This window comes from Balaenoptera musculus, chromosome 10 (assembly GCF_009873245.2).
Source record: "Balaenoptera musculus isolate JJ_BM4_2016_0621 chromosome 10, mBalMus1.pri.v3, whole genome shotgun sequence".
NCBI lineage: Eukaryota > Metazoa > Chordata > Mammalia > Artiodactyla > Balaenopteridae > Balaenoptera > Balaenoptera musculus.
This window is the reverse complement of record NC_045794.1, coordinates 95,486,935-95,514,180: the sequence shown is the minus strand read 5'-3', so window position 1 is coordinate 95,514,180 and position 27,246 is coordinate 95,486,935. Positions and strand designations below refer to the sequence as shown.

General features: G+C 52.6%; 3 protein-coding genes and 1 long non-coding RNA gene across 6 annotated transcripts; 2 read left to right on the top strand and 2 right to left on the bottom strand.

The window, feature by feature from the left end:
- Positions 1-809: 809 nt before the first annotated feature.
- Positions 810-4,315, top strand: RPS19BP1 (ribosomal protein S19 binding protein 1). Its single transcript, XM_036864850.1, has 4 exons — positions 810-941; positions 1,104-1,232; positions 3,354-3,451; positions 3,844-4,315. The coding sequence occupies exons 1-4, from the start codon at positions 890-892 to the stop codon at positions 3,976-3,978; spliced, it is 414 nt and encodes a 137-aa protein (XP_036720745.1). The 5' UTR covers positions 810-889; the 3' UTR covers positions 3,979-4,315.
- A 3,045-nt stretch (positions 4,316-7,360) lies between these two features.
- Positions 7,361-9,564, bottom strand: ATF4 (activating transcription factor 4). Its single transcript, XM_036864849.1, has 3 exons — positions 9,249-9,564; positions 8,369-8,686; positions 7,361-8,278 (listed from the first exon to the last, which is right to left on the bottom strand). Exons 2-3 carry the CDS (start codon positions 8,592-8,594, stop codon positions 7,446-7,448), a joined length of 1,059 nt encoding a protein of 352 aa, XP_036720744.1. The 5' UTR covers positions 8,595-8,686; positions 9,249-9,564; the 3' UTR covers positions 7,361-7,445.
- An 87-nt stretch (positions 9,565-9,651) lies between these two features.
- On the top strand, positions 9,652-13,033 carry LOC118901601. Its single transcript, XR_005021422.1, has 2 exons — positions 9,652-9,872; positions 12,563-13,033. It is a non-coding gene; the product is annotated as an uncharacterized LOC118901601 (long non-coding RNA).
- MIEF1 (mitochondrial elongation factor 1) lies at positions 11,668-26,619 on the bottom strand. Of its 3 annotated transcripts, none has more exons than XM_036864847.1 (6): positions 26,463-26,619; positions 24,249-24,591; positions 18,349-18,499; positions 17,329-17,506; positions 16,867-17,129; positions 11,668-15,946 (listed from the first exon to the last, which is right to left on the bottom strand). In XM_036864847.1, the coding sequence occupies exons 3-6, from the start codon at positions 18,490-18,492 to the stop codon at positions 15,140-15,142; spliced, it is 1,392 nt and encodes a 463-aa protein (XP_036720742.1). In that variant the 5' UTR covers positions 18,493-18,499; positions 24,249-24,591; positions 26,463-26,619; the 3' UTR covers positions 11,668-15,139. The 3 variants fall into 3 exon arrangements, with proteins under 3 accessions (XP_036720742.1, XP_036720743.1, XP_036720741.1); XM_036864846.1 differs by having other exon boundaries at positions 13,802-15,946; positions 24,235-24,591; XM_036864848.1 differs by lacking the exon at positions 18,349-18,499 and having other exon boundaries at positions 13,178-15,946; positions 24,235-24,591.
- Between the last annotated feature and the right edge of the window lie 627 nt (positions 26,620-27,246).

Genomic DNA, 27,246 nt, shown 5'->3' with positions numbered 1-27,246 from the left:
TACAAAAGGATCTCAGAACATGTTTGTACGGTGAATTCAGTGGTTCCCCCTCATTCACCACTGATTTATTGAGTGCCTTCTGCATGCAAAGTACTGGGCTAGGAGCTGCAGATGGAGCAGTGAACAAGACAGGTTTCCTCCCCACAGCAAGAAGAGTACTAATTTCTAAGCCAGAAGTTCTCAAACTATTTTGTCTAAGAACTCTTTACTCTTAAAAAAATTCAGGATCCCAAAGAGCTTTTGTATGTGTAACTATCTAACAAGAGTTACCATGTTAGGGACTAAAACAGAATTTTAAAAAATACTTATTAATTCATTGAAAACAACAATAACAAGCCCACATATTAACATAAGTGACATATTTTAATGAAAACAAAACAAAATAGTGGGAAAACACTATTGTTTTGCATTTTTGCAAACGTCTCTAATGGAAGATAGCTGGATTCTCATGCCGAACTAGATCTGTGCGAAATGTTGCTCTGGTTTAAGTATATGAAAAAATACTTCCAAAAATACATTCCCCTTTTTCGTAAAAATTGAGAATACTAACACTCCGTCCCGCCCCCGGCCTCGCCCACTACGGAGACGCCTGACGCGAGAGAACTGACCCACCAGGCTGGGCTAGCGGTGGACGGCTTCCGGGAGAAGGCGGGGCCTGGCTCCCAACGGGTCGGTTGGGTTGCGATTGGACGACAAATGCGTCCTTCGGCGCGTTGGCCCCGCCTCCAGATCCCGCCCAGTGGTAAACCTAACGCATGCGTCCTAAGGAAGGTGGGCACTTCCGCCCGCCCACTGCGGAACCTTTTGTTCTAGCTCGCGTTTCCACCGAAACGACAAGTGCGGCCAAGGCGGAAGTAGTTGAGGCGTGTGGGCGGAGCTAAGCACCGCTATGTCGGCTTCCTTGCTGCGGCGGGGTTTGGAGCTTTTGGGGGTGCCTGAGGGTGAGGAGCTTCTTCCCAGAGACGTCCAGCCTGGGCGGGAAGGCGGCAGGGGCTGGGGGCAGGAGCCCCGAGGGTGCGAACGATCCAGACCGGGCTTAGCCTCGGTGGGATGGGAACCCTGAGCGCCCTCCGAACCGAGTCGGTTCCTCTCTTCCCCTACAGCCCCCAGGGACGCGCCAGGCCAAACCAAGCCGAGCGAGGCTCCGATGAAGCGGACGCGGAAGGCGAAGGCGACCCAGGCCCAGAAACTGCGGAACTCGGCCAAGGGAAAGGTGCCCAAATCGGCGCTGGGTGAGCTCGGCAAGGGGCTGGACGCGCTGCTCCCGGGGTCGGGGGCGGTGCCCTGGAGGAAGGGGCGCTAGAGTGAGGGCTTGAAATGTTCCCCAGGAGTTTCTAGAATACCTGCTGTGCGACGGGCGCGGGGCGGGACCCTGGGAACACGGAGGTGAACGAATCACATTGTCCTGGCCTTCAAGGTCTACAGCCCTAATAGGGAGAGAAGCATCGAAGAGTTTCAAAATCAGCGTATGGTTGCTGTGATGGGGTCTATGCATTAAGACTGTGGTGCTCTGAGAGGGACTTAGAATGAAAGGCCAAATCAGGCTTCTCTGAGGAAGCAACATTTAAGCCCAGACCCGATGGATGTATACGAGTGAACCGGGGGAAGAGTATTCTAGAGAGAATGGCATAGGCGGAGTCAGAAAGAAGTTTATTGCCTTTGAAATTTTGAAAAAAAGAAGCCTGGTCATAGTGACATACAGTGAACGAGGGTCAGAGACGGAGCATTAAATAAAATTAATACTCCGTGTTCCAGGTGCTGTTCTAAGCCTCGTACAAATGTTTGCTCATGTAATTGCTCACAGCAACCCTGTGAGGTCGGCACTGTCATTACCTCCATTTTACAGAAGCAGAAACAGGCCCCTGCCCAGATAGTACAGGTAGAAACCAGGCAGATTGTCTCCAGAGCCCTGATCCCACCTACTGCTTCAAGGTGCTATGGCCTGGGCAGCGGTGATGGTGCGGAGATAAGAGAATTGTGCAGGTGGAAGATGCGGTGAGGAGGGGGCATTGATGGCGTCGGTGGTGAATTGGCTGTGAGGATGGAGGAGGAGGGAGTCAGCGAGTACGGAATATCTTGGGGGATGTGGCACCACTTAACAAGACCTACAGACTTGAAGAGGAGCAGGAGTGGGCAGGAATGCAGGGTAATTTTGACCTGTGGCAGGACTTGGTGAGCTCCTAGTGTGTCTTTGAATCTCCAGGGCCTGGTGCATAAAAAGTGTTCAAGTTGTTTGTTAAAAGAACTATGAATTCCGAGGAAATACAGCATGAGCAAAAGTGTGGAGGCAGGAAAGTGAGCCTGGGTTGAGCCACAGTGATTCTGGTGTGGAGCAGGCACACAAGGGGCCCGAGGGAGGTCACTCCTCCATCCCAGCCCCCGCCCCACTGCCCTGTTATGGCACGTGACTGAGGACTGAGGGGACTCTCTCAACCCTCAGTGGCCAACCTAAAGAACACCTCTGTGGCTGCCACCTTGGTCTGAGCTACACCATCTCTTGCCTGGATTATTGCAGAAGCCTCCTAACTGGTCTCCCTTCCACTCCCCCCTCCCCCAGTAATCTTGTTCTCACCATAGCAGCCGAAGTGATCCCGTAAAATCCTGAGCCAGACGTGTCTCTCCTCTGCCCTGCACCCACCAGGGTGAGAGCCTGAGTTTTTCGGTGCCTGCTGAGGCCCCACATGATCTGCTCCTTCCAGCTTCATCTCCTCGGCTTCTCCCCTCTCTGTCTAACCACCTTCTGTTCTTCAAGCACATTAGTCACACTTCTGCTTCAGAGCCTTTGCACTGGCTGTTCCCTCTACCCAGAATGCTCTTCCCCCACAGTGTCACACTCTCTCTCTCCAGGCTTTGCTCAGAATTCATTTCAGTGAGGCCTTCTCAGAGCCTCCTGTTTAGAATTGCAACCCTCCCCCCAGCATTTCTCATTTCTGTTTACTATTCTCTTTTTCTCCATAAAATGATCACCCTCTGAAATACTGTTTACCTTGTGTACCATCTCTCTTTCCACGGAATGGAAGTTCCATGAGGGCAGGACTTTTTGTCTGCTCTGTTTCCTGCTCTGTGCTCTTGCACCTAGAACAGTGCCTGACAGACACACGGTAAGTGCCCAGGACACCTTTGTTGAGTAAATCACTTGAGCAGGTGGAACCAAGGGGGACTTTGAGCAGGATCTGTGTGGAGTGTGGTTTTGACAGAAGAGCCCAGGCTGTTGCAGTGACCTGGGGAAGGGACGACGGGGCCTCTGGCAGGGCCATGGGAGGTGAGAGTGGAGTGGAGAGATGTCAGGAAGGGACCCAGAAGGCTTCCAGGGAGTGAATCTGAAATGATGCCACCCTGCCTGCCATCCACAGCTGAGTTCCAGAAGCGAGAGCGGCGAGGTTACCTTGGATTAAACCTGAGGTTTATGACTAGTGCAAGAAGCACAGTGCCCGAATCCGTCACCCAGCAGGTTCGTCAGGGGGATGGGCTGTGGGAAGGAACCTGGGGGTGAGAACTGAGGCTGTTCCTGGGATCCGTGGGAGTCTCAGCCCTGAGCACAGGCTGGAGGGTGGGGCCCCCTCCAGGCTCCTAAGAGCTGGACACCCGTCTGTGCTGTGAGGGGCCTCCCCCTGGAGGGCCGAGAGCAGAGCGGGGAAGGTGGGAGGCTGGACCTGGCCTTGCTCCCCTGGGACCCCTGTGGGCCTCCGCTGGCTCTTCTGTAAATGGAAACCACGTGCCCTGCCTCCCGGGACGGAGTGAGGGCCAGGTGAGAGGGCGGCACGTGGGCGGCTGCACCAGGTTGTGTGGCTGCAAGTGGCTGCGAGTCACCACCCAGGGCTCCTGACTCTCACCCGCCCCCAGATTGTGCGCCAGGACCGGGGCCGCAAGGCCTGTGACCGGCCTGTGGGCAAGACTAAGAAGAAGAAGAAGGCCGAGGGCACCGTGTTCACCGAGGAAGACTTCCAGAAGTTCCAGCAGGAGTACTTCGGCAGTTAGGCTCCCGGGAGGGCACAGCCGCCTCGGGCCTCTCAGCCTGGCTCAGGGAAGCCCTGGAGTGGAGGCTGGCGTGGAGCTGGCGAGCTGGAAGCCTAGGGAGGACCTTCGCTCAGACCCGAACTGACATCTGCAGGCTCGGGAGGTGCCACCTGCCTGCTGGAAAGGAACACGTCGGGCTGTTTTGTCTGCTTTGGCCCAGGGAGGGCCTCGGGGCTGTTGGCTGTGGAGAGGCCGGTCACTGGGCCCTTGGGGACCACACCTCTGATAGGAGGAGGGCCGCTGGGTGGGCTTCCAGGTTCTAATAAACGTGGCCCAGGGGCTGTGTGCGCTGCTCTAACAGGGTGTCTCCCGCCTCCTCTGGCAGCGGGGAGCCTTCCCTCCCTCCCCCACCTCCCGGCTGGGTCTTAGGGCTCCAGGTCAGAAGTCCTGCAGCCCAGCCCCAGCGCAGGCACCACTGGAGGGCAGTTCACCGCACCTGCAGACCCCGCAGGCCTCCTCTCCGGGGTGGCAGCCCCAGCTGAGAAGGCAGCTGTTGAGGAAGCCGAGGGAGGGAGCGTGGCTGCCTCAGCCCGTGCCCGGGCTTGTGCCCTTGTGTGTTCGGCTGGGGGGTGGATCAAAGGCCACTGTTGTTTTCTCTTACTTCTGTCACAGGAGGTGGGGACTAGTGGGGCGACTCAGGAGGTGAGCTCAAGAAACAGGGTTTTACGCTCAGGTCTGCGGAGCAGAAGGGTGGTGCCGGCCCAGAGCTGCTCCACCAGGGGAAGGCGGAGGCCGGGCCGCGCCCGGCGGGGGCAGCGCAGGGCAGGTGCTGTTGAGCAGATGCCCAAGTGGGTGGGTGGTGCTGCCCAGCTGGGTCTTCAGTGGGGCACTGAGGACAAGTCCTAGAAGCCCAGGAGTCCCTTCTGGGGAGGGGGCCCTGGAGGCCTCCAGGTGGCTCGGTCTGGCTCACCTAGAGCCGCCCCCCGCATGCCTAAGGGCTCCTTGGGACATGTGTTGTCTGGTAGAGGACTTCTGAAGGGACCCCGCCGTGGGTTCTTCTGTGCAAGAGGAGGGAAAGTTTTATCCCTCACACAGCCAGACCCCGGCGGGGCTGTTCCTGGTTACTAGCCAGCTTTCCATCCTCAGTGGGGACAGGAGGGGACCACAGAATTGCCTGAGGCAGAGTTGGCGCCTGTCCTACGGTGCAGGTGGCCTCCGAGAGTAGGAAGCAGACCAGCCACCCAGGAAGTCAAGGTGGGCAGAAGAGGTGTCGTGACTCCAAACCGGAACTGCGCCACCGTCCTCGGATGGCTTGTTCCAAGAAGGGAGAAGGGGGTGTTTTCCCAAGCTCTCCGGCCGCCTGCGGAGCTCCAGTGGCCCCTGTGAGGAGAGACACTCCCGTGTCCTGGGAGGCTCATTCCCTTCCTCTTTTAAGCGGCTTAGCAAGCAGCAGCCTCAGCTTCCCGCTCTCTCTCACCAGAAGTTCTCTGAAGAACCGGCTGACCAGGGCCCCCTTCTAACAGGCACGCACCTGCTGTTATGTCATCACGTAGGGGTTCCTGCCCCCTCCCCAGGTGTAGAATGAGGGGCCTGCCTCTGCGGGAGGGTGAGAGCAGGGGTCCTGCGCTTCTCTGCTCTTGAGTTTTCCAGTCTTAACGTTTGTGCCGAGTAGCACCAGTGGGTGTGTGTCCGTGACCCCTAGGTATGACTGACGTTAGCGTTCACCCGAGACTGGCCCTGTGGGTCAGGGTGGGACTCCAGAATCTACTGTTAACAGTCACCCTGGACGGTTCCGTTGCAGGTGGTGAGAAGGCAGCAGGGGGCCCTGGGGAGGGGCGCGCCGGTGCAAGAGCCACACATGGGGGTGCTGACCGAGAGCCGCGGACCTGGTGACTGACAATCTGCTGGGAAAGGGACAGGAACCAAGTCAGAGGACACTGGGGTGCCACATTGAGGGCCGGGAGGAAGAGGCCTTCCCTGATGGAGCGGCTTTATCTCCGGTGGTTTGGAGCAGCTGACACATTCACTTAAGAGACCCAGGAGAGGACAGGACTGCCACGCGGGACCTCCGCCAGGGTGTGTGTGTATGGGAGGCTTAACAAGTTCCTGCAGGAGCTGGGCGGATCCCCATCAGGTGACTTTCTCCAGCACAGCTGGGGCCTGGGAGCCCTCTTGGAGGTGGGTGGGACTGTGTGCCCATTCGTCCCCACCTCCGAGGCTTCTTCTCAGGGTGCTCTTCCCCATTCTAGTGCACAACTTTCCCTGTCCTTCGAAGCCCAGCTCAGGGCAGTTAAGACCTTGAAGATCACCAGGTCCAAGGTCCACATGTGACACCTACTCCCTTGGTGCCTTGGGGAAGCATTCCCATCTGGGCCACCCCCATTACTTCTCCCACATTACCGTTAGGCATCAGGAAGCAGGTCAGGGAAATACCGGCCCCACCACAGGGAGCAGAACAGGCAAAAGCCCATAACCCTGGGTTCAAACAGGCTCTACAACTTCTCCAAATGCCCTCTGCCGCAAAACCTGTGACGGGGTCACCACAGGGACTGCGGGCAGTGTTTAGAACAGTGCCTGGTGCCACATTTGCATCACCCACATCCCAGCCACTCGTCTACATTGTCTTTCACAATGGAAAACTGGTTCTCCCTCAACAGGCCCTAAAGGACACAAGAAACCTGCCCAGGCTGGGTTCAGACTCTTGTACTCAACGAGAGATGTCTGCCTTATCTTGCAATAAAGTAAGTTACCAGCCAGGATTGCAATAAGGCAGCGTGGCTCCAGTGCCCTTCCATCCCGACATCAGGGATGGCAGGCCTTCCAGCTTGCCAAGGTGCCAGCCAGGGAAGCCTAGGAACCAGCCAGGCTTTGGGGCCTGCTCTTCCGTTTGTTCCAGCAAAAACTAAGACATCTTTCCCTAAATAGACCCTTCTGGGAAGGTCTCTACAGAATTGCAGCAGATCAGTGAAACCTAATCCCCTTGTGTGCCCAGCTCAGACTGTGGGGCCTTATCTGGGTACTTAATGTTGGCACAAAGCAACAATCATGAGGGAACAGGTGGAGCCCAGGCTCTTCTCTGCCGCCCTGTTCCTTAGGCTAAAATCCCCCAGCCTCACTCGCACCCAAGGGTAGTTAACATCGAGTCAAAGTTTTTGGTCCTGGGGAAATTATCCAGCCACCTACTAGGGGGGATCTAGCCCAACTCCCTGTCTCAGGGGTCCAACTGAAGTCATCAGTGATCCTGACATACAGCCCTACAGTGTCAGGGAAAAAAAAAAAAAATTTGACTCTGGACTTAAATTTCAAGTCCTGACAACGAACCCCACAGCAAAATGCTGCTTCTGAGGATTGACTGGGCTCTTTACCAAAGACAAGAAACCAGACATAGCAGTCTACAGAAGTACTTTCACTACAAAATAATTTATTAAAACACACAGCTTCAGCACTAGCCTCCTATGTACAAGCACACACCCTCCTGACTACCCTAACTAGGGGATCCTCTTCTTCCCCCTTGCCTTGCGGACCTCTTCTATTAAATCTTTCAGATACTGGATCTCCTTGGCCAAGGAATCTGCCTTCTCTTTCAGAGCCTCATTCTTCTTTTCTAGCTCTTTACATTCACCAGTGAGGGCCTCCTGCTCTGCCCTCTTCTTCTGGCGATATCTAGTGGCTGCTGTCTTGTTCTGCTCCATTTTCTTCAGTTTCTTATCTAGTTTCTCACCCTTTACTTTTGCTGCTATCATCTTCTCTCCAGGAGGATCGTAGGGTTTGGGGCGGGCAGAGCCACCAGGGGCACCTGGAGATAGCAGGCTTCTATTCGGAGAGCCCCTTGAGGTAGGGGGGCTATGCTGGGGAGAGCCCAGATAGGAGTCAGGGCTCATACAGATGCCACTATCATTATCTGAGGGGGCATCCTCTTCCTTTACGCACTGAGGGTGCACCGTAACGTAAGCAGTGGAGTCCGGCTTCCTATCTTCTTCAGAGATCACCACTTCACTGCATAGCTCTAAAGTAAAAGAATGATCTGGAGTGGAGGACAGGGCCCCTGGGGAGAGGGGAAGAGGCTGTAAGAAAGTGAAAGGGGCACCCTGGTCAGTTGTTGGCAAACTTTCCGGAAGATGGCCTATTGGGTTCACTATCTGGGGGGGCTCCTTATTAGCCTCCTGGAGTAGGGGGTCAAAAAGATCACACGTGTCATCCAACGTGGCCAAAAGCTCATCTGGCATGGTTTCCAGATCATCTATACCCAACAGAGCATTAAAATCAAACTCCTTCAGATCCATTTTCTCCACCATCCAATCTGTCCCAGAGAAAGCATCCTCTGCAAAAGATTAAAGAGAGTTGGAACCAATGAGTCAAATGTACAAGACTATCACCAGATCCCACCATCAGATAAAAGAAGCCCACTCACCCTTGCCGTTATCTGAGGCACTGACCAACCCATCCACAGCCAGCCATTCGGAGAAGCCCGCCTTAGCCTTGTCGCCAGAGAACCCATGAGGTTTGAAGTGCTTGGCCACCTCCAGGTAGTCATCTAGGAGACCCAGGCTCTCTTCAGCCCCCAAACCCGACTGGTCGAAGGGGGACATGAAGTCCCCCACCAACACCTCGCTGCTCAGGAAGCTCATCTCGGCCATGTTGCGAGGTTTTGGTGGAATCGAGGAATGTGCTTAATTCGAAGGTGTCTTTGTCGGTTACAGCAACGCTGCTGCTGAATGCCGTGAAAAGCCTGAATACGAATCAGAAACCAAGTCCCATTAAAGATCAGCTGGCTTAAGAACTTCATTTTTTCATCCATAAGGCAAGATGGCCAAAACAGAACTCCATTCGGTGTTGAGAATCGGGACCACGTGGCCCCAGAGCCATCGTGTCACCCTCGCGTCCATCAGGCTGCACAAGATGGACGCCCGGCCGTTCCCCAACCGGCCAGAAGGGGAAGCCGCCCCACCCGCATGTCCAAATCCGGCTCTGGACGCCCGGCCCCGCCCACGCCCCCCCCATGACTCACGCCGCGGCCGCCGCCCTGCCACGCCGCCATCTTGGCTGCTGCCACGTTTCGCGGGGCGCCAAGTGGAACCCGGCGGGTTCGGGGGGGCCGGGGCTGCCGAAGGCTCCCGACCCAAAAGCGCCAGCGTTTTGGGGACACCCAAGCAGGGGCCACGCGTCCCGGGCGCTCGTAAAACCGCTCCCGCCTCCGCGAAGCCGCCCAGCCGCCGGCCGCGCCCAAGCAGGCAGAAACCCCTCACCGACCCGGGGGCGCACGGCCAGAGCGGCGCAGGCCCAGTACTTACGCCATGGCTTAAGCCGCTGGGGGGTGCCGCTGCAGAGCCTGGTGCTGCTGCCGCTGCTGCAAAAGCCAATGCTGCCGCAGGCACTGCTGCCTCTAATACGCCATGGTGGCCGCGAACCCTGCGGGAGCGGAGAAAAGAAGGCACGCACTCGCACGAAGAAACCACATTTAGGCAGAAGAAGAAAAAATGGCGGCGAGACGCCGAGCGCGGGTCCTTTATAAACTCTGCTCCCTGTAAGGCCGTATCACGGACCACATCCTTCCGCCACGGTCACGTGACTCGCTCCTCCCACCCACGCATTGCCATCTATTCGACGCCCCTACCGTTTCCAATCTCCGACTTTTAAGTCTAGGGCGTAGCTGTGAAGAGAGAATGAATTGTTTTATTTACGGCCTCAAGAAAAAGGCGCACTACTTTACAAGGCTTTTAAGATCAAAGGGTCACTCCCGTCCGCCGCCGGGGAGCGCGGAGGGATCCGCCACACTCATTTCCGGCGTTAGCCCGAAGGGCGGAGAGAGAAGTCTTTCATCCCAAGAAAGGTTTATTACTGTGAAGTACGAGTTCTCCTAGTTCTCGCGCGAGATGCTGGAGGAGAGCGCGCATCAAGATGATTGGTCAGACATGGTGAGTCATATATATCTCGAGTTTCTATTGGCTCACGCCCCTGACTTGCGCGGGGAGGGGCGGAGCGGCCGACGGTTCCAGCCGTCTGGTTCTGCGGTTCACTCGGTCTTCTCTGTGACGCCGCTTTGCAGTGGCTTCCTCAGCCGTACCCACCAGCAGCCGGTCAGGATTGCCCCAGGCAGCCCTGGCCCAGTGCGTCCCAAATAGTGGCGTTAGGCCCCGGCCCTTGCAGTCCTTTCCTGCCGTCCTCAGTGAAGCTCCAAACTAGCGACCAGGTTCAGGCCCAAAGATGAAACTAGGCAAAAGGAAATGTCACTTCGTGTGCATTTTCACACGCACTTGCAAAATACTGAGGACGTGCAAGCCCTTCAGTAGTTGAAAGGGGAGGCTGATGACCTCAGTCGAGATCACCCGATCTATGTGCACTTACCATCAAAGGCGAGTCGGGGAAATGCGTAATCCTATAATCTAACCTATCGTATTTTTACATATCCGTTTAGCTAAAATATAACTTGGCTATTTTATTGAAGAATGCAGCCTATCACAGGGGAACTTCTTTCGGTTTATGTAGTTTCAGTTCCTCTAAGAAGAAGGAGAGATTTTATTCAGCTGCTATCTCTCTAGGGTAGTTTCAGTTAGCTCCCAACGCTGTAACTCCCAGGCATAACCGCTTCCCAGCAAGTCCTCCTAACGCCCAATTGCCGGAATTTGTGTGTTTGGAGGCCGCAGTCCAGGTCAGGCCAACAACTTGCCCTCTCTACTGGGGAACTGTTAAGAGCAACAAGAAAGCCCTCCCCCACCCTCCAGCCCTCTCGTCAGGCACTGCAGGGGCGGAAACCTTGAGTTTCTGCTTCCATTCCTTTCAGTAAGCCCTACAAATATTATTTCTGAGGACTGATGTCAAAAATTTGGGAAGAACTGTCCTACATTACTGACCATTGACTTGATTCAGTCTAGCCCAGCAATTTTACAATGGTAAACTGAGGACTAAAGGGATGAAGGGTCTTGCCCAGTGAAGGCAGTATGGGGTAGGAGTTATAAGAGATTTTAGGGGCAAACCCCCAAAACTTGGCTCTTACATTTATTAGCGGAGACATTTTGGTTGAGTGACTTATCCTCGCTGAGTCTCAGTTTCCTGAGCTGTAAAATGAAGCTAATGGTGAGTATCCTTACACTTAGAATGAAGTAAGATAATATAAGATGGCACTGAGCTAGGCGCCTGGTATCTGATAAGTGCTGGATAAATGGTTGCTATTACTGCTATTATTAGAACTCAGGTCTTCTGACACACCTCCCAAGGCCCCCTCCCCATCTTCATTACATCATCCTGCTTCCTCAGAGGACTATTATTTACTGAGATGAAATCAACAACTATAAACAACTGGTATATGCAAAGCATACTGGATGCTTGATGTGGTTTTTTTTTCCCCTTGGGGAATCACGAGTATCTACATATATATAAGGCATCTAGTCTTTCAGTGCAAAGGCAGTAAGAATCCCTGAGCTACTACCCAAATCTTACAAAGGACCCTCGGGGCATGTCCTTTCGCTGTCAGATGACCATGCAGAAGGTGGAGAATTAAAAGTAATGCTGCCCCAGGTTGACACCGCAGAGGGGTGGGAGAATGACTCCAGTGGCACCTTGTCCCATCCTTTCTATTATGGTGACCCAGATCAAGCACTTCAAAGGTTCTCCTAGCTGCAAATGGAGAACCAGTCCCACTCCTGTAGGAAAATGTTTCATACCACACACACAAGTCAAAGCTGTTGGAAAGGAGACTTTTATTTTCTTCTTCCCATGCTGTGGAAGGACAGCATGTTCCCCAGCTTTATTTCCTCCCTCAAGGAGAAAAAGGGACAGTAGTTTTCTGGGTCTCAGGGCTAAGCTGCTTCTATATGGACCTAGCCAAGACAGGACAGAAAGACTGGTGACTGATTCCAAATCTATCAGCTAAACACATCAACTGCTTATTGAAGGGCAAGCGACTGGAAGGCAGGTTGTGGACTTGGCCTCAGGGGCCAAGCATAGAGAGCATAACGTGATCAGAATGGAAAGGTAAACACCACGCTATATGCGGTTAACCCCAGAACTCACATCTCTGGTGTTTTGGCCGCTTAGAATCAGCCAAGTGTATCTACAAGGGCTACAGCCTCACAGCTCTAGTCCTAAGTCCTCTTACCGTTCTCTTTGGCCTTGAGCTTCAGCACGAAGAGCAGGGTTCTCACAAATCCTGTAAGGGCAGAAGTTCTCAACCAGGGTCATACTGTCAAAGATGTGCCACAGCAGAGCCTCTGGACACATGCAGGGATCCCAGCCCCGCCAGCACCTCTCCAGGACCTTTTGATCCTGAAGCTGATTCCTTGTCAAAACCATTTGAGCTCTCAACTTGAGTGGAGTAGAAGGGAGCAAAATCAGCTAATCCGGAGTGTGAACAGGACCACCAAGGGCTGAGCCCAGCAGGAAAGACTGTAGGCCTCACAACAGTTTTTCCAAACATGAGCTTCAATTATTTTTTTATTTGAAAAAAAAAGTCACAACCAAGCGTATAAAGAAAACAACTGTTGTCCTGAACTCATGTTTTAGGAAGGGGCAACAGGGAAAAGCAAAATACACTTTGGAATTGATTGGGTTTTCAAGATGATGAGTCTTTTTTCAAGCATTAGGCTAACTATGTGCTTTGCTAACCTAGATGGTGCAAAAAAACTTCCAGCTGGAGAAGTCGGAGCAGATGCTGTTGATTCAGGCAGAGGTGGGGGTTACTGAGTAGAAGGGCAGAGAAGCGGGAAGAGGCCCTACATCTTTCCCCAGAGATTAAAAAAAAAAATGTGTGTGTATTGGGGGGGGGGGGTCTTCCCCTCCTCCAACCAAGAATCTCAAAGCACTTGGCTGTCGTCCAGGTGTTATGATGAGACTTGCCCCATCTCAGTCAGCAAACCCACCAGGACCTGAGCCAAGGATTCCCACCGCTTCTAGTTCTGAGGACTTCTAAGAGGTTCTTGCTTGTGAAGTGGCAAAGTTCTGCTTTTTGGTTTTGTGAAACATAGGTAAGAGACAGAGCTGCCCTGAGAAAGATGCTCTTTAAGAGGAGATACACTCAAATCACCATTACACTTGGCTTTGATAATTCGGGATTTGATCTTTAAAATCTTTTCTTTTTTGAGCTCTCCTTCCAATGTTTTATATGGAATTTGGTCAGACTCCAGCTTGGGAAAATTATAGGTTTTATAATATTCACATTGGGAAAACCAAATTCTTTATCTGAATGAAGACAAACCCATGCTTTTCCAACACATTCAGCCCTCCCCTCTCCCTTCCTTCCAGTGACACCAGATGGGCGCACTGGAACCGTCAATGCCAGGCTCCACCCCACATCCTCTACACCCTCTGTACATCCTCTACACCAACCCCCCAGGGTAGCACTCAGGCATATGGAGTGTTTTATAAACTCCAAGTTGATTCTGATGAACAGCCAGGATGGAGGAGCTCTCTCAGGGTTCTGGGTTTTCTATTTTTCATGCTCTCTCAATGTGTTCATACAAAAGAAACAACTGAACCATTTTAGGGAAGCTTTGCATGTATATGAGAGAAGAGGCAGGAAGAGTCTCCAAACATAGCCAAGGTTAACCCTAGTTCTCAACCTCCTAATCCAGGACAAAAAAGGGGACAGGAAGCTCTACCTTAAATTCAAAGGGAAGCTAAGGTTTCAATGCTATTTAAAGAGTCATTTCATGTCGCGGTCATTGGGAAGGAATGAGACAGCTGCAGAGAGCTTCACCAGAATCTCACTGATGGAGAGGTAGTAAGAATAAAAATAATAATAGGATTTGACGGCAGGAGATACAAAATACTGGATGGGCAGATCAGAAACAGAATTATCATCAGCCTCTTGGCACAAACAGGAAAAAATAAACACAGAACAAGAAGATGCACTGACATTGTATATTAAACATTCCTCCCCACTCTCAGGATACTTTTTACATTGCAATAAATAGTGCAATTCTAGCAGCGGGAAACAAGAAGGAACGTGGCAAGTACCCACCTCCCTCTCATATGTGTTTTAGCCATATGCTCTCTTCCTAGGTAGCACCGATTTCCCCAGGTGCTGGGTGAGAGACAGGACAGGGGGAAGAGGTCTGTGCATATGTGCCTGCCCTTTGGCCTCTGGAGGTGCCTGGAGAGTTCAGCAAACACCTCCATCACGTTCCTGTGACAGACACTGGGGAGCGGAGGGCTGGCTGTTGGGCCCGTTCTTGCTCTAAGGCAACATCCTAGAAAGGCAGGGCCTGACGTGGGAGAAACATGGTCACTGACGTTCAGCCGCCTGTATAGCTGAACCTCTAGCACTAAGACTCTGTCCTTGAAGGCCTTGTCCTAATTGGCAAGAAGGTGAGGAAGAGGGCAAACAACAGCCCCTTCCCTCCCGGTCTTTGTCTGACTCCTGCACACGGTGGTGCTGGGCTGGACCAGCCACAGATGAGGCACAGACATCAAGCACGCAGACCCTCTCCACCACCTCCAGGTTCCCCCACTCTACACTCTCACTGATGGCCACTGAGAAACAGTCTCCGAATAACTCTGCATCCAGTTTATCTTGAGCCCTCACTCCCGGGTGCGGCATCAACAGTGCTCCCATGAGAGACCTTCTTAGCACTTACGGATATGAGTTGGTCAAGAGTTGGGGGGCGGGGGGGGATGGGCTTCTTTTCCAGGAACCTGGGTCAAAGGCCAGCTTTTCCACCAGCTTTACCCCTAGAAACCCTAAATACTGTCTGGGCGCTCTCTGCAGAGTTCAGTTTGAAACATGCAATCATAACTTCAGTGACAGTCAACTACAAGGCAGCATCTTGATTAGGCAGATGTGCTCCAGAAAAAAAAGCAGAACAGGTGTGAACAGGTGGAAAAAGAGAAGACACTGAAAAGGGGCAGGTGGCAGGGCAGACACAGCAGACCCGTGCCAAGATGCAAAACACCAAGTGGTCTCCACGGCTCGGGCCAGTGCTCCACCTTCTCAATTCATTCAAAGAAAAACGAGCCTGGGGCAAGGGGGAGGGGAGGAGTAGGGAGCACAGTGCTTGGTAACGAAAATAGAAACGGGTGGTGAGAAAAGAGGAGAGAGAGATGCCTTTCTCATCAGCGTGAAGTGCCCAGGCCGATGACCAGCAAAGATGGGAGGCACCTAGGGACCCTGTGAGGCACCAACTATGGAACCAAGTGTTTCTAACAGAGAATCCAGGGCCTGACTGCCCGACACCTGCCTTCACCTGCCCTATGTCTGCAGCAGCACCTCCGGCTCAGACAGTGAGCAATAGAGAGTGTATCCCAATTCGTCTATTTCCTCAGGGGTGAGCTCTGCAAATAAGTTCACCTTGGGGTTTAGGGCGCTGGGCAGGACTCCGGCCTCTAGGTAGCTGATGAGTCCCCTCAAGGCCTGCAGGAATCGGTCCGCCAGCACATCTGGAGACCAGTCAGCCTCCTCCCGGGCCAAGTGGAGGATGGCGTTGGTGAGCTGGCTGGCGCTGAGGTGGCCCAGGGCCGGAGTGGACTTGCACACGGCCTTGAGGATCTTGAGGCACAGAGAGCGGCAGCCCGAGTCGGCCTGGTCCAGAGCCCGCAAGCGCGCCGTCTCGGCGGGACGCAGGCTCAGCCGCCACAGGTTGTCATACTGGGCTAGCCGGTGTGGTTTGGCCACCAAGACGGTGTCACCAAGGGTCACTGATGGCAGGAAGTCAATGACGAGATGCCTGTCGCGCTCATACTGCACTTCCAGAGTCAGAGCCTCTGGGGGTGGGGCCGGTCGAATCACATAGTCCAAGAGGGACCCGATGGCCGGCCAGTTGATGGAGCCAGCCACCACCTTTTCGAACGTGTCTGCCACTGTCTTCGGGGAGAGGTAGCCCCCTACTACACAGCGGTCCCAGTAACTGCTACCACGAGGAAAGTACTCTGGGTTCTCCCGGCGAACCAGGAAGAAGCCGGGGATGTTCATGATGGTGTCCTCTCCGGGGATACACGACCACAGGTTCTGCTCCAGCACGAGGGGCACGATGAGTTGGATGTGGTCGGCTGTCACCACCTGGTGGAGAAGAATTAAAAAGGTTTTGAGGGATTTAATCTGCTCAAGAGCCAAGTTTGCCCAAACACAGATCCCACCATCTTATATCCCCCCCAACAAAAAGGGAAACTAGGGCTTCCGTGGTGGCGCAGTGGTTGAGAATCTGCCTGCCAATGCAGGACACATGGGTTCGAGCCCTGGTCTGGGAAGATCCCACATGCCACGGAGCAACTGGGCCCGTGAGCCACAATTACTGAGCCTGCGCGTCTGGAGCCTGTGCTCCGCAACGAGAGGCTGCGATAGTGAGAGGGCCGCACACCGCGATGAAGAGTGGCCCCCACTTGCCGCAACTAGAGAAAGCCCTCGCACAGAAACGAAGACCCAACACAGCCAAAAGTAAGTAAATAAATAATTAAAAAAAAAAAAAAAAGGGATATTCCATTGTTTAAAAAAAAAAAAAAAAACATTTGGGGCAAGCACCAAAGCTGCTTAAGAAGCTCCCTATTAAAAAAAAAAAAAAAAAAAGGGAAACTAAGAATTCTTCCATGTGACTATATCAATTCAGAGTGTGGATTTCAACCCAGGTCTGTCGGACATCGGCGCCCGTGCTCATTCCACACACCACGTTGCCTCTGGACACAGGAGTACACATGACATCCCCCAGGCCTTGACGACCCGAAGGAAAGCCAGAAAGGAAAGATAGGGACAAGAATATAGGAAGGAGGAGGCCTCTGACAGCTTCCTAGAAGTTGTGAGTATGACTAAAAAACAAAAAACATTAAAGGCAGGGATCTCCAAATGCTACAGCAGTATGTGGAATTCAGACGCAGTAGGACTGACCTTTCTGGCAAGCCTGGGGGACTGACCTCCTGTACCAACAGACCTACTGAGAAGCATCCTGGTCAGTACAACCCTGCCCTTCCTAAGAACCCCCTGCTTACCTGCAGGTCATCATAGAGGCTGCCACTCAGGTACATGTCCCGAAGTGGCATGTCAGGCAACTTGGCCCGCAGGAAGCTCCGGAGCTCGGCACATATGTCCACGGCAGCTTGCTTGGCCCGAGCCTGCTCGCCAGCAGGGATGGCCGCCCGCTTCCGGTAGTAAGTAAGAAGTTTCTCCTGCAGGGACATGCGGAGTCGTGACTTCTTCAAGTCTACCTGGCCCTTCCTGGCCAATGGCTTGGGCCGGGGCAGGCAGAATGTATCTGCCAAGGCAAGAGAGAGAGGCACGTGAGCTCTTCCCGTGCTTGCTCATCCATGGCTGCCTCAGCCCCAAAGGAGACGGGCTTGGCACAAAAGGCTAGCATGGTGCCTGGCACGTATGTCCTTAAGAAATGTGTTGAATGCATGAGTAGCACTGAGAGCCCCGAGGTCAGTCCCAGAAGGGGTACCAGTCTTCCTCACCTGTGTCAAAGGCCAAGGAGCCTGTGGGAAGGGCCTGTAGGGACCTACTCAGGCCTGTCTTCATGTCCTTGTTGAGCAATCGGGGGGAGCCCATCCAGTTTGGTTCTTCCCAGCTCCTTTTCCCTGAATGGCTCAGGCGGGTGGGGCTGGTAGGGGCACTGATTGCCCTATCGTACATCTGAAACAGCAGAGAGGACCCAGCACATGACCTTCTTTCCTGTTTCCCTCCTTCCCAGCAGCTTTGCCTTAATGAGTTCAGCTACTATTTTTCAATAACTTTGTTTTATTCTAGATTATGGAATACTTTGCTCCACACAGAAGATCTCAGGAAATACTAAATGATATAAATAAGAAACAGATTTATCCATAATGTCATAACCCAGAGATAATGGTTAATATTTTGGTGTATTTCTTTCTGAAAATATATATTTGTGTAATTAGGATCCTCCTCTATATACACTTTTGAAAACTGATTTTTTTTACGTATCATTTTTATCACTCCCCCATATCACTAAAAATGAATCAGTGTTGAACATTATGGTACAATTTCACTGAATGGCTACTGTGTGCCAGGAGTTGTTCTAGGTGCACAGAATAAAGCAGTAATCCAAAGAGACCCAATCCCTGCCCTCATGGAGTTTGCAGTTTAGCAGAGGGATACAGGCAATATATAATCAACAAGCTAAACCATGCAGATATAGGTGTTAAGAAAAGTAAAGTAGGAAGGAGAAATAGGAAAAATGTGTGGTGGGAGTCCTGCTATTTTAAATAAGGTAGTCAAGGAAGGATATTTTGATTATTTGCAATTTTTCACTCGCTGGGATAAACTTTTTATTTGTATCTCCAACAGTTTCTTTAGGGCGGAGTCCTAGAAGTAGATTTACTGAATCCTCTTAAGGTCTCGTCTAATAATGCCAAATTACCAGGTTACATTTCCATTAGCGGTATCGAAGTCTTATTCTAAGTCAGCTCCACTCGGCAGCCTCACCACCTCTCCAACCCCTGGCTGAGTGTACTTACCCGCTTAACCGCCAGCGTAGCAATGCCCAGCATGGCTGCTCCGCCCACCCCCAGCACCAGCCGGGCGTTGGAGAGCACAAAATCAATGGCCGTCCCGATGCCATTATCATCCTTCTTGCTTTTGCGCTCACCAGCGCCTGCCATTGCTCACCTGAGGATGAAGGCAGAACACAGCCATCACCACCTCGGACCCTGAGAACCAGCCCTCCTCCTCCCTCCCCCGTCAGGCCGGTCCCCAACAATTTCAGGGTACTCTGTGAGTTCCAGGAACCCAAATCCTCCTGCCTCTAGCGCTCCATGTTCCAGGGTCAGGAGGGAGGTGTCGTGTCCCTTGACGTATCTGGATGCAAGGCGGAGGAAATGATCATGCTAGTCACGGGAAAACCTCCCCGCCAGTCTACTGAGATTACAGAGAGCGATTAGAAGCTGTCAGCCCTTTCTCGTGTGAGTGAAGTACCCCGCCCCCACGCAATACAACCCTCCGGACCCCTTCCCAACATTACAACGCAGATCTATAGTATTCTGATCCTCTGACCACTGCTTATGGAAGGTTAGATCTGAGAAGGTGTAAATTAATTAGAGACCCACCTAATCCCATCACATCACTTCACACATAGGGAGGTGACTTGCCAGAGGTCCCAGAGAAAAGCAATGACAAAGCCATATGCAAAACTCAGGCCGCCTCTCAACTCCTAGCATGATGGTTTTTCTACTGTATCATGTTTCCCCTTACCCAAGTCAAACTGTTCCTATTCTACGTATTTTCAGCGAAAAATAATAACAACAACAACACGGACTAAATACCCTGGCACACGGAGACATAACTACAAGTCCATATGTGAGAAAGATCCAAAGAAGAAAAGAACTCTCTGTGGACAGTCCCACTTGACAAATGCTTTGTTTCTTGGGGAAAGTGTGCAGGGGCACCACAAGAAGCTCAGGTGAGCCTGACACTGCGACAGAGACTGAGAATAAACAAAACGGTCACTGCAGACTCAGCTGTTAACTGGAAAGCCAAATACCCACCTGCTCAAGTGTGCTTGGAAAATGAACTAAAAATGTGGTCGCCTACGCGGAGCTCATGGGCACAAGGCAGAAGAGGCTGGCCTCCGCACAGCGCTGGAGCGAGGCGAGCACGCCTTTGCTCCCCGGCAACAACGGGGTCATCCTGACTGAAGCTCCCCTAGTCTCCCAGTAAGCCCATCTCCCATGGAGTTAGAACCCTGGGCCTGACCCAGATAAAGGATGGCAAAGTGGCTCAAATCTGAACACTGCTACTCCTCCTACCTCCCGTGTCCTGTACGCCAGGAACTATGTAGGGAAAAACAGCTGTCTGCCATTCACCAATACACCTAGAATGGGAGGACAGAGCGGGACGAGATCACTGGTGCCTCTCCCAGTGAGAAGTAACATCCTCTCTAAACCCCTACAACTGGGTGTTGCTAGCGTTGCACGTCACGCCCCCGGCCTCCCCTGTCAACAAGAGAGAAATATGTCTGCCTCTACTTATTCCAGCAACTAAGAGTCGCTGTCAATCCCAAAATTATTTTCTTCCCTAACTAGAGTTCACAGCCATGGCACTTTTCTTTTCTCCACCTTTTACCGTCGATAGGAGCCTCAGGTTTAGGGACCTAATGAGAGACTGCTTGGCCAAATGAAATATACTCCCACTTCAAATGCACAGAGCAAACAAGGCTGAGGAGCAGAGTTAAACTCTGTATTTACAGGTGGAGTCAGGCAAGAGCTCTAGTCATCCTCCCTCCAGTGGCCACTGAGACAGAGATGGGACAGAAACTCATCTGAGGCAGAGTAATCCAATCAGGACAAAGCTGATCATTACACAGTTCCCGAGACAAAACCATGACCACTGTTTTATTGCTTTTAAAACAAAAGAAACTTTAGGGATGTATTTACAATAGGGAGGACCACCCTCTGAGTCAGGGGTCCCCAACCCCCGGGCCGGTAGTGGTCCACAGCCTGTGAGGAACCAGGCCGCACAGCAGGAGGCGGGTGGTGGGCGAACGAGGAAAGCTTCACCTGCCGTTCCCCATCGCTCCCCGTCGCTCCCATCACTGCCTGAGCCATCATCCCCGCCGCCCGGGCCCGGGGAAAAATTGTCTTCCACGAAACCGGTCCCTGGTGCCAAAAAGGTTGGGGACCGCTGCTCTAAATGATCCTTGCATGTGATGCAGCAGAGCAAGAAGGGCACATTCTCACTCCACGCAGAAGCCGGAAGGGGCCTCTCTGGTTCCTTGGCCCCTCGGCCCCTCTGATGACTGGTGAGAACAAGGCACTGAGGTGGCATAATAGAAGAGCCGGGGTTTTAGTCGGAAATCTTGAGATTGAGTACTTGCCTTTGAGCCCTAATTAGCTGGGTGACCTCAAATGAGTTACTTAACCCCTCAGCTATGTAATGGGGATAATGATGTCTGCATGGCCTAAATCATAGGGTTGTAGTGAGGAAAACATATCTACTAAAATACCGTATGTGAACACTTTAGACACCGTAAAAGGACTCTACAAATGTGGGCCATCATTAAGTCTTTTAAGATCTCCATCCACAGGACAAAAGGTCAACTTCCAGAAGGCAGTCAGCAATCCAGACTGTCCTGTGAGTTACATTTTACCTTCTGAGATGGAGCCAGGAATGGCCTATGAAACCCAAGGTGATGCTATCCTGGGCTTGAGACCAAAACTATGAAGTTGAGCAGGCTTGGGAAAAGGCTTTTCTACTCTAGTGCAATATACTCCCCACCCCATCCAAGGACCAGGTGATGTCAAAGACCTGGTGACCTGGAAGAGGAAAGAACATCCACAGCTCCCATAGGGAGATCAAAGTTTCTATTCTAAAACTGAACTCAATCTGTTCCAGTTGAAACTACTTAACCACAGTCTACCGTCCACTCAGGCTCTGCCGCACTAGCTGGGAGCCTGTGGGAGGCGGGAGCTCTGCCTGGCAAGGAGAGGGGCCTGGAGGAGCCCTGTTGTTTAATGGGTTTAGTTCCAGTTTTACAAGATGAAAAAGTTCTGGAGATCTCTTGCGCAACAATATGAACATTCTTTTTTTTTTAATTTGTTTATTTATTTTTGGCTGCATTGGATCTTCGTTGCTGCACACGAGCTTTCTCTAGTTGTGGCGAGTGGGGGCTACTCTTCATTGCGGTGCGCGGGCTTCTCATTGCTGTGGCTTCTCTTGTTGCAGAGCACGGGCTCTAGGCACGCGGGCTTCAGTAGTTGTGGCACGTGGTCCCAATAGTTGTGGCTCGCGGGCTCTAGAGCGCAGGCTCAGTAGTTGTGGCGCACGGGCTTAGTTGCTCTGCGGCATGTGGGATCTTCCCGGACTAGGGCTCGAACCCGTGTTCCCTGCATTGGTAGGCGGATTCTTAACCACTGCGCCACCAGGGAAGTCCCTACAATATGAATATTCTTAACACCACTGAACTGTACACTTACAAACAGTTAAAATATTGAAAAAAAAAAAAAAAAGAGGAGGCGGAACACTGACCTGGTGGGCAGGGCTAAGGATGGGGAATGTGAACTCTAGGCACATTTCAGACAAGTTGTTTAACCTGTCTCCTTAGATACAAAAATGGGAATAGAAATACTCATCACCGCATTACAGTGGGAATGATGAGTAATGGAGGCCCTGTATCTTCCTAGGATGACAGCACAGAACTGTGAAAATTCCAACTTATTCTCCTTGAAAAGGCCATATGACTTAAACATCTGGCTTGAGTAAACTTGAGAAGAGCTAACATATACTGAGTGTGTACCATGTGCTGGGCATTTTACACCTATTAGTTCCCTTGATCCTCACAACAATCCCATGAGATCAGTCACATTGTTATCTCCAACTTACAGATGAAGAAACTGAGGCAGAGGTTAAGTAATGGCCCAAGGTCACCATGTCAGAAAGTTGTGCAGCCAAGAGTTGAACCTAGAGCTCACGGGGCTGGGGAGTAGTTTACAGGGGTCCAAGTAGCCTGCAGCCCCTCCTCGTACACGTCTCCTCTCCACTAACCACTCGGACTCGGCCATACGCTTCCCGGGGGCATTGTGGCTCATTCCCTGCTGTGTCCTCAGGGCCAGCAGTATTTGACACGTAGCAAATATCTGTTGCATGAATGAGCTACTGATTCTATGGGTTTTTTTTTTCTGGGCGGGGGGGTGGGGGTGGCGGTGAGGAGGTGGTAGCAGCACCTGTAACCCAACTCAGTCAAGAGACGAGGAACACAAAGCCTTCGGTGTTCACTTCCTCTCTCCCTGGGCAGGCAGGCCCTTGTGGGCATCATCTCTCACCTGGCCCTTTACTCCCCAAAGCCAGTCTGCCCATCAACCTGTGTAGCCGAGGAGGACCCAAAGCCACTACGTCAGGCTCCTCCTCCTGCTTTCCCTCCGTTAAAACCAGCGCCGTCCACCCAGCTGGCACGCCTCACACCTCACGGCCATCGCTCGCTCCTCTCTCCTCCTGCTGCGCCAGCTTCCGCCTGGAGAAGTCCGCTGCCGCACACGGTGTGCTCACGAGCCGCCCCACCGCCGCAGTCCCTCCGGCTCACCTGGTCAGAGCCGCGGCCTCTGGTATCCCCTGCCAGTGTATTCTCCATGCTGCCACGGCCACGATCCCTCACCCACGCCATTCCCCTGCTGACAAAGCTCTGATGGTCCCCCTCTGTCAGATATCACGACCTCCTCAACAGGGGATTCGATGTCCTTCCAGACCTGGTCCAGCCTCACTCTGGTCACCTGCCTTACAGGTGCACCATTCGAGCCACTCTGGACTCGGGTTTCCAGACTATAAAATGTGGCAGTCTGTGTTTTCACCTCCACACTTGCTCATTGCCCGTCTGCCCGGCAAGCTTCTATTTCTCACCTGAGGCAGACCTCAAATGTCCTCTTTTCTGTAGCCACCTGTGATCCCTCCACCGCCACCCGCCCCCAAGGCACGGTTTTGGCATCATCCCTGTCTCCAAGCTCTTTACCCGACCTCTAGTACAGAGCTGTTCGCCCTGGAATTACCTCCCGCCGATCTCCACATGAGACCCGTCCCTTGATGGGCCACATCATTCATCTCCACCTCAGAGCCTACCAGAATGCCAGGGCCAGAGAAGGCCCTCTGGGAAGTTGCTGAATTAAATACAATCATTTGGTTACAGTGGGACTATCACACTGGCATGGGAAGTAAATAGAACTAACATACCACTGGCCAAGAACCATTCCAAGTACTTTGTTTGCATTATCTCTTTTTTTTTTTTTTGGCCACACCGTGCGGTCCTCAGGATCTTAGTACCCGGACCAGGGATTGAACCTGGGCCCTCAGCAGTGAAAGCGCAGAGTCCTAACCACTGGACCGCCTGGGAATTCCCGAGTTGTCTCATTTAATTCTTGCAATAAGCTGAAGAGGTTAGGTACTGTTATTTCACAAATGAGGGAATGGAGGCCTAGACAGATTTAGTGATTTACCCTAAATCCCACAGTTGTTAGTAGCAGGGCCAGGAAGGCACCGTCCTCCAAGGTCTGTACACTATGTTTGCTTTAGAGACTGTTGCAACAAAGTCTAGTTATGTTTGGGGAAACATGATCTTGCCCTCAATAGAAGTGAATCTACCAAAGAATGAGGCAGCCAGGAACTGAGCTCTAATAGTTTTAACCAATGTCTTTTCTAGCATTTTCATATGTAAAATGTTTTATGAAACAAAATGGTCTCCCGGTGGGGCCTGAAACTCAGGGCCTTTTTTTCTTAACAAGGGAACATACTTCTGTTAATATGTTGTATTTCCTCCATTGATTTATGACTAAAGGACTCTGGTCACTAAAAGGAAAGGTTCTTCCTCTCCTGGTGCCCTGCAACAGAAAAAATGAAACCTATAGGAACAAGGGCCTACCTACCTGAGGCTTCTTACCGCATCTGTGAGGTGGAGGTGGGAGAGAGGCAGGCGTGTCTATGGAAGGCACTTTTGTCCTCTTTCCCTTGGAATTAGGATGGGAGGGGAAAGGAGAGGATCCTAAATAATCCCTCCCAGTTTGCTGTGGAGGAATGCCAGGCCCTTTTCCAGCTGCCTCTCCCGGGCCGCAGGATCCTCTAGCTTCTGATTTTTCCGGAACTCACGGCGGATGGAGGCAAGGTAGAAGTCTCGATCAGTGTAGCGAAGCTCTCGGCCTTGGCGCAGCAGAGCCCGGTAGAGACTCAGCACCGCCTCTCGGCTCCATGGGGCCATGGGGGACTGACAGGGGCTGGGCGTCAAGCTATATGCAGAAGGGAAGAAAGAGAAGCCTAGAATCAGAATTAATGCTGCAAGGGCCTGTGGAGACTATCTAATTCAGTAGTTCTTAATCTAGGTCTCAGAGACCCCCCCACACGGTCACAATATGACTCAGTGGCGGGGCTGGGACTATATCCCAGCCTACCGACTCCTGCTCCTGGGAAACTGCCGGTTACGCTGAAAGGCCAGGGCTTGGAAGCTGGGCTGTGTGTGCTTGAATCTTGGCTCTGCCACTTGTTTGCCATATAGCTTTGGGCAAAGTACATAACCTCTCTGAGCATCAGCTTCCTCACTTTTAAAATACAGATAATGCTATCTACCTTTACATATTGCTATGCATCAATACTATATACACTAACAGTACTTACCACATAGGGTTATTCTGAGAATTGCCTGAGATATCACTTGTAAAGCACCTGTAACAGAAGTTCACCACAAGGGGTGGTCTAGAGTCGTTGGAGACGAGGGGTCTCAGTCATACTTGAATCCTGGCACCACCGCTTATGAGCTCATTACCTTGGGCAAGTTTCTTAACTTCTCTGGGCTTACCTTAGTTCCTCATCTGTAAAATGAGGATTAAAATTGTATTTACCATATGGTTTGTATGAGGATTAAATGAGTTAATGTATGTAAACGTGGTTAGAATAGCACTCGGCATATACTAAGCAGTCTATCAGGGACAGGTATCAATATTATTAATGCTACCTACCCTCGTTTGTAAGTGCTCGATAAGTATTAGAATTAGATACACATAAACTGTCACCAGCTTCCTCCCGTAAAAATAAAGTCTTACACAATCACAGAGGGTTACCATCTGTAAAGTGCTTTGTCATCCATTATCACATTTAAACTGAGGACTTTATGAAGTAGCCAAGGTTCGTAACAAGAAGCGTTAACGCTTATGGAGTGTTTACTATGTAGCACGCATGGGCTAAGCAGATCCCACGTGACAACTCTTCTCATTCCATCAACAATCCCAGTGTCGTCAGTATCCCCATTTTAAGTGGAGGAAACGGACGCTCCCAGAGGGAAGTAACTTGCCCACAAGCACCCAGCTATAAAGGGGGGGGGGCACTCCTGACCCCCAACTCTGATTGCCTGTGTAATGATAACTACTATTTGTTGGGATCTTACCATGTGTACAGCACTTCCAGGTGCTTTACAAACTTTCCCAGCACAGCGCCTGGCACATACCAAGGGCTCAAAAAAGAAACTGAACGAAAGAGGGAACCCTCACAACGTCCCTGTGTGGAAAAAAGCATCATCCCTCTTTATGAAATAAAGAACTGAGACTGAGTGGAAGAGGTATTTGACTGGTAAAAAGGTCTGGACTTTGGGCCCAAAGTCGGCTAGCCATCAGCCACCGGCCTTCATAACTTGCTGCGCGAGCTTGAGGAAGCGACTGTCCGCGTCCCTTTTTCCTCAGCTGTAGAAGAGCGCCCCTCGGCCCCAAGGGCCTCCCGGAGTGGGAGAGATGAATCCAGAAATCAACAGGAAAAGTGCTTTATGAAGTAGGAGGCGATTGTCACGCGAGGGCTGTTACTACAAGGTCGATCGGCGAGTGGACCGCTGGGCCCCGGCAGGTCCCCCCGACCCTGCGGGGCGTCGCACCGAGGCGGGGTGGAGAGACCCCGAGGCTGGGGCAGGCCGGCTCAGGGGCCCCGGGAAGGCTCCGGAGGCTGAGGCGGGGCCCCGGAGCGGCCTCCAGGGGAAAGCCCAGGGCGGGCTGGGGCGAAACCCCCGACGACCAGGCCGGTAGCCCGGACCTGGGCCGGATGGGGGGGCCCAGACAGTGGCCCTGAGAGAAGGCGTGGCGAGCCCCCGACCCCGGCCCTCACTCCAGCCCTCACTCACCTGCGGACCGCGCGCGCTTCCACGCCTCGGGATTCGCCTCTCGCCCGGTATCTCTCCTGGGGTCACCCACCAACATGGCCCCTTCACTTCCGGGACACGACCTTGCGCACGGAGCTGAGGAGTGGGACCGAAGAGAGCCTGAAGGCAGGCGGGGACTGGAGGACTTCCGGTCTTCCAGGCCTACGCCTCTCTAGGGGTGGGGCCAGGAGCCGCGTCAGGCTACGCCCCTTGCGCGGCTCCGCCCCACAGGCCGGAGTCCCTCCTCCGTAAGTGACGTCACCTAAGGACGGGCCGGCCGAGGCCATTCGGGCCCCGCCCACCCATTCGGGCCCCGCCCAGTCGGAGGGCCGAGGAGCGGTGGTCCGGGTTGGGTAGAGCTGGGGAAGGCCGGTTGCAGCCGTTGTGCGGCGTAGTCCCCCAACCTGCTGCCAGCTCTGTAGCCTGTCAGGCCCCAGCACTGTCTGCTGATCTCGGGCTGGAGCCATGGGCGTGCCTGGGGGAGGTTTAACACTAAGGGTATTCCCTATCGTGGCTTTTAAAGGTCTTCCGTTTTGTCAGACGGCTTTCTTTTCATCCCTCCGTGCTGTTCCCGCACCCCTGGCAAGGACCTACCTTTCAAGGTCCCCTTCAAATGTCCCCCTCTAGAAGTCTTTTACAGCCCCTTCCTCGCCCCTCATCCAACACACTTAGGTGTCTCCTTTGGGCCCCACAGAAATGTCTGCACACCACCGTTAGGGCTTCGCTCCTTCAACAACGAAACGTGTTTATTGGCGCCTGTTATTTG

What these genes read in the sequence shown, in the direction of transcription:
- MIEF1 (XM_036864847.1), bottom strand. Translation starts at nt 18,492, where the DNA reads ATGGCAGGCGCTGGTGAGCGCAAAAGCAAGAAGGATGATAATGGCATC. An exon ending in CTACGCTGGCGGTTAAGCGG is followed by an intron (nt 17,507 to 18,348) that starts GTAAGTACACTC and finishes CTGCTGTTTCAG; the next exon opens with ATGTACGATAGGGCAATCAG. An exon ending in GCCTCTATGATGACCTGCAG is followed by an intron (nt 15,947 to 16,866) that starts GTAAGCAGGGGG and finishes CTTCTCCACCAG; the next exon opens with GTGGTGACAGCCGACCACAT.
- RPS19BP1 (XM_036864850.1), top strand. Translation starts at nt 890, where the DNA reads ATGTCGGCTTCCTTGCTGCGGCGGGGTTTGGAGCTTTTGGGGGTGCCT. An exon ending in GGTGCCCAAATCGGCGCTGG is followed by an intron (nt 1,233 to 3,353) that starts GTGAGCTCGGCA and finishes TGCCATCCACAG; the next exon opens with CTGAGTTCCAGAAGCGAGAG. An exon ending in CCGAATCCGTCACCCAGCAG is followed by an intron (nt 3,452 to 3,843) that starts GTTCGTCAGGGG and finishes ACCCGCCCCCAG; the next exon opens with ATTGTGCGCCAGGACCGGGG.
- ATF4 (XM_036864849.1), bottom strand. Translation starts at nt 8,594, where the DNA reads ATGGCCGAGATGAGCTTCCTGAGCAGCGAGGTGTTGGTGGGGGACTTC. An exon ending in TGCCTCAGATAACGGCAAGG is followed by an intron (nt 8,279 to 8,368) that starts GTGAGTGGGCTT and finishes AATCTTTTGCAG; the next exon opens with AGGATGCTTTCTCTGGGACA.